The sequence below is a fragment of the Epinephelus moara genome, chromosome 10, assembly GCF_006386435.1.
Source record: "Epinephelus moara isolate mb chromosome 10, YSFRI_EMoa_1.0, whole genome shotgun sequence".
Taxonomy (NCBI): domain Eukaryota; kingdom Metazoa; phylum Chordata; class Actinopteri; order Perciformes; family Serranidae; genus Epinephelus; species Epinephelus moara.
Window position 1 is genome coordinate 7449549 of NC_065515.1, and position 5912 is coordinate 7455460.

The 5912-nt window shown below is 41.9% G+C and overlaps 1 protein-coding gene across 1 annotated transcript in view; it reads left to right on the forward strand.

Annotated features, from left to right (window-relative positions):
- Window positions 1–5912, forward strand: part of ube3a (ubiquitin protein ligase E3A) — a 13057-nt gene that overhangs the window by 1844 nt on the left and 5301 nt on the right. Inside the window, exons 2-4 of the mRNA XM_050054573.1 lie at window positions 2795–2841; window positions 4193–4476; window positions 4566–5770. Coding sequence (XP_049910530.1) covers window positions 2840–2841; window positions 4193–4476; window positions 4566–5770 — 1491 coding nt within the window. The 5' untranslated portion in view covers window positions 2795–2839. The remainder of the gene's footprint in view (window positions 1–2794; window positions 2842–4192; window positions 4477–4565; window positions 5771–5912) is intronic.

The window sequence follows — 5912 nt, forward strand, 5'->3', positions numbered from 1 at the left end:
CAGGTGATTTCCTTCTTTTAGTAAAATCCTAAATGATGTTTTTTTTCCCACCTGGACCTTTATGCTCTGCCATTTCTCCTCTAATCATCACGCTGTAACCTGTGACAGGCTGTTATGATACCACAACTATCGCACATTCACATATATGGAGTTTTTTGTCGAGCTGCGAGCGTCACGTAGGTTTACATTACCAAAGACTAATGACAGAATCACTTGATGACACATTGCTTAAGAGGAGAGGGAGAGACACTGTGCTGCTGCCAGAGGAGCCGCTGAATGAGTTCCCTCTGAGCGGTAAGTCACTAAAAGAGTCTGAGAAGTCCGGGGCTGTTCATAAAACATTCAGGACGCCACAGTTTATTCCACACTACTGAAGCTGCTCCTCTTTTTGGAACCAGCACAGAGTCGGTAATAATACCGCTTTCAGCCATGCTTGTTGTTGCCGTGGGTAACAGTATAACGTCAATATGTCAACAAGCCAAAATATCGCGAGTAACACGATGTGAACTTTTCATATTGTATTAAAAGTTATACCGTATTATCGTGAACAAGATGATATGGTTCACCCCTAAGGGGCATATGAATTTAAATGGTTGTGTTTTGTAATTATTTTACTGCAGATTTTTAAAGAAAACATGCTTTCCAAACCCACCATTAAAAAAAAAAAAAAAAAATCATCAAAATTACACCATTTATCACAGCCAGAAACTGTGAAAACAGAAAATATCGTTGGATTTTCAACTTTCTGATTGTCCCTGGACACACTGTGAGTAACAAATACTTTTGTCAGGAAAAAAACCCCAACACAACCAAATCTGAGCTACTTATATTTCATCAAAACAGCTTTATTCCACATCTCATTTCAAATTTAGCCAAAAAATAAACATTTTATTTCATTTGTTTTATTTATTGTTTATTTTTACAGGGACAGCGCACAATTAAAAGTAATTGCACCAGAGTTAGCTAACAGCTAATTTACATCTGTCGTCCCTGGGCAGGTAGACCAAAAACAACAACCTCAAACAACAAATACATAAATACAATAACAAAACAATACATAAAAATCCATCAGTGTGAGATAAAATCAGTATGATAAATACGATAAATACATGGAAGGCAATCATCAGCACTAACTAACCAGCAGAGCCTTTTTCAACTCCAGAGTTTTTAAGTTTTGACTTTAAACTTTCAAACATCAAAGGGTAAGTTTTAAAAATCTAACGACTAATTCATGGTGAAAGGAGGGTCAGACATTTTCCGCCAGTCACTCAGGAGGCTCAAGAAAAAATATTTGTTGTATAAGTAAAAAAAAAAAAAAAAAAAATGAAGTCACATGCCAGCCGCCCCAGCCCTCTGATAAATAAAGAACAGTCCCATAGTGCTGTTGATTTAATAATCTGTCCATTACAAGTACAAAGCACCAACCTGAATGTTACGTTTAGCCCAGGAACATTCAGTTTGCCAGGGGATGCTTTTCCAAAGGACTGATGGCCAAAGGCCAGATAATGAACAAATATGATTAATATTTATTGCCTGTTTTCAGCCTTTTGAGGTTTGATGTCCTCACACATCTTTGCCAAGAAGCAAATCCACTCGCAGCAGGTCAACAGGTCGGGTGTACACAGGAGCGTTTCTAGGATTGGAGTATTGTAGTAGGATTTTAGTACATTTTCTGCACTAATATGCTGCTTTTCTGCAAAATGTCACTGTACATCTGGACTCAGAAAAATAGCCATAGGTTACATAATATATTACCAGTGTGGGAAATGTTAAAAAATTGTGAAAACACGGCCACGCTCTCAATAATAATATTAATGTAATGAAGACCATTTAAACAAACAGTTATTTAAGCTTTTGGAAGAACCTGGCACAGGCTGAACGGCTCCAGCTCCCCGAATTACAAATAATAGCCCAAAATAACTATAAATGAGATCATGTAGCCTGATACACATGTAATCAAATATCTGACCGTTCATCATAAATCAAAAGGACACAGAGTCGCATGTCCAGAGCTTTTGGAGACATTTCATCCAGACAGCTGTTCCAAAAGAGTGTAAATATCAAAACGCACATGTTCAGGGCTCACTGACGTGCTGAAGAGAACGAGAGAGAAAGCTGCGTCCAGCCTGCACTCTCACTCTTTTGACCTATAAGCTCTCGTTTATTATACACGCTGGCTTTATGCGTAAACTGATACATGTAAATGGAGCTCTCAGTGTAGTTGTGCAGACACACACACACACACACACAGTGTTAGTGTGTCTGAAGAAAAAGCACACGTTGTTCATATCAGGAACCAGTGGCGGACTCAGGCTGTCCAAGGGGCAGGGGCCGGGGAAAAAAAAGGGCCCCAGCATGTTGGGCAGCTTATATGGCACTGCATTATGTTGTGTTTGATTTAAAGGAAAACTTTATAATGTATTCCACCATGTTTTATCTCCCATAGGGGCACCCAAAAATGCCCATTCTTGATTTGGAGACATTATCATCTGTTCCTGTGTGGTGGAACATGTGAAGTCTGTGAAATCCAATAATCTAACATATTACAGACTTTGAAATCATAGAGCACTGTTAGGGTTAAAATTCCCAAATTGTGATTTCAGTATCGTCCCCCGAAAATCAGCTGTTTGTCAGGGTATACCAGATACATGCCTGTTTTCCAGTTCTGATGTTAGGGCCATAAATTGGTCTAAAAGTTTCCTAGGCTGACTAAAATGTGGCAGCCTTCTGTTGTTATACTCTGTTCATTCACAGTGCGTTCAAATTTGACATTATTGCTCAACTTGTCTTTCAGAGGACTGTCCATCGGGTCTGCAGGAGTGCACCTGAATCCAGCCGAATGTAAGTCACTTGTTTTGGACTTGCACTCAACTAGTTAAACTAGTAGCTAAACTAATATACGTGCAAGTTAAAGCTAGTTTAACTAATATAGATATCTGAAGAGTTGCACCTTTTGATGTTTTTATACCTGTGATCAAGTCTTTGTGTAATTATATCGTAGTCTGTCAAATAGGGATGCCCCGATCATGTTTTTTTGCCACCGATATTTTCCGATAGTACCGATAATTTCCCATCATCTATGAGCCCTACCGACTGATACACAGCCGATACCAGTCGTGATTTTGTTTTGTTATAGCAGCAGGTGTAATAGTATCATAGGTCAGTTTGATTCCTTTGTAGTGTATTGGGATGTCCACCAGGTGGCAGCGAAACTGACTAAACTCTGCAAAGTCTTATTGGTAGCCTACAGTACATTTAAAAGACGATCTGAAATACGTAATGTGATCTCTTTCCCCCTCTTGTTGCGCCGTGCACACGCAGTCAGTGTGTGGGTGTGTCCTGCTGGATTTATTTTTTACAACCCAATCTCACTTCGAAGTTGTTGAAAACTGGCGCTTGGTCATTGACTTCCAGCTTCAGACACCTACGAAAAAAAGCTGTCCTTTCACGTCGGCATGATATGCAGCTAGTTGCCATTATTGTTTGATGGCACCCAGCAGTATCAGGGGGAAACAAAGCAGGACACAAATGAAATTTCAGGCAGCGGAAGTCCGAGTTGGGCGGTTGGGAGGGGTGGTGGATGGGTCCAACAACCACCGACTTTACCTGGGACATCAGTGTTCGCTTACCGTAAGATTGTAAAGCCAAACACTGGCTCCGTAGATAGGGCCATTCACGTTTTCGCGTTGGCCCCCATATTTAGAAGCCCTTTTGAAATACGATTTTTTTATGTGAAACTGCTTTATTCAGTTGGTTGATCAGTTTTAATCACCTGGTCCGTTTGTTTAGGGAAGAAGAGACTTCTGATAATTCAGATCCCTGTAAAAACCTGATCAATTAAGGAATTCTAACCGGGAGAAGTTTCAGTTGGTGCAATCTGCAAACGTCACCACTAGATGCCGCTATATCACGCTAAATTTTTCACATTTTTCCTTCAATAAAACACACGTGTGAAATCTGAGTCATAGTAGCTGATTTGGTCATCGCATTTATTTACTGAATATTAACCGATGAAGATTAGACGGTCGATCTGGGCATCCCTAACAAGAACATGTTCTTCTTGGATTTCACTGAATGCAATCCATTCAATGTGTTGTATTATTTGCATTGCAAGAATATGTTCATGCTTTTCTTCTAACCATAGATGACTTTGAATCATCAGTCTGACTTCCTGTTTAAATATCTTACGCAGGAACAGAGCGACTGCAAAGCATCTAATTGAGCGCTACTTTCGGCAGTTAACTGACGGCTGTGGAAATGGCGACTGCACGAATGAGTTTTGCGCATCATGTAGTGATTTTCAACCTTTGGATAACAATACAGCAGCTGCCAAAGCACTTGAGCTGTTTAAGATTAATGCCAAACTCTGTAATCCTCACCCCTCCAAGAGAGACTCTGACTCCCAACACAAAGAAACTCATCTGGACAGTAGGATGAGCGATATGGACCTCTGTCCCGCCAAGGAGGACTTCTCAGGTACTGTAAAACTGACTCATTCTTATGGACACTGGCTTTGAATCAGTTCACTGTGTCAATTCAATTTTCCTTTTACTGTTTTGGTCCAGATGTTAATTACCTCACAGAGAACACAGTATGTATGATCCTGAGTTTCTGTGAGGAGAAAGGGGACTACTCTGCTCTCATCCGCATCATCGGCAGGATTTTCTCCAATGCAGATGCCTTGATTAAGAGTTTCAGGAAGGATGAACCCAAAGCTGCTGAAAACCTTGACTCTTTAGAAGCAAGAGGTGCAGACAAGAGTGAGAAGTCAAGTGATAAACCCTCAGAAGAAATGGGTGCTGCAGCTGCTTTACCAGACGAGGGTGTTAATGAAAGCTTTGACCCTTGTGAGGTCTCAGTGGACATGGAGGCAGTGCGCAGAGTCTACGACAAACTTCTAGGACTCGACCAGGTAGAGGCAGCTCTTGTAAACGCACTGGTTTACCTCACTCCAAACATGGAACTTGACCTGGAATACCTTGACGTGTACGAAACAAATCCAGATTACCTGAACATCTTCCTCATCGTGCTGGAGAACAGTAACCTTCACAGCCCAGAGTACCTGGAAGTGGCTTTGCCACAGTTCTGCAAAGCGATGAGTAAACTGCCTGTGACGGCGCTCGCCAGGCTGGTGAAGCTCTGGTCCATGTACGGTCTCCAACACATCCGCCGCATGATGGAGACCTTCCAACAGCTCATCACTTTCACAGTTGTCAGCAATGAATACGACAGCGACAACCTGGTAAATGATGACGAGACTGTGGTGACTGCAACGCAGTGTTTAAAAGTTGCCTTCTACGCAAGTATCCTGGGTGGGGATGTGAATGTGGATCACAATGAGGAGGATGACGAAGACTCAGATTCTGATGAGCCCACCCTGCATGAGCTGCTAGGTGAGGAGCGGCTGTATAAAAAGGGTCCTCGGGTCGATCCTCTGGAGAAAGAACTGGGCGTCAGGCCTGTGGACAGCATTAAACCCCTCATCCCATTTGAGGATTTTATTAACGAGTCACTGAACGAGGTGGTGGAGATGGACAAGGATTTTACCTTCTTCAAGGTCAACGCCGAAACCAAGTTTTCTTTCCAGACCTGCCCCTTCATCCTCAGTGTCATCACCAAGAACCAGGGACTGTACTACGACAACAGGATCAGGATGTACAGCGAGAGACGGCTCACGGCCCTCTACAGCATGGTCCAGGGCCAGCAGCCCAACCCGTACCTCAAGCTCAAAGTACGGAGAGATCACATCATCGACGACGCCCTTGTCAGAGTGAGTCACAGCATGATCTGCTACTATTGTATAATAGGGCTGCAACTAACGATTATTTTCATTGTCGATTAATCTGTCGATTATTTCTTCGATTAGTCGACTAATCATTTTATCGAAAAATGTGTTAAAATGTTGAAAAATG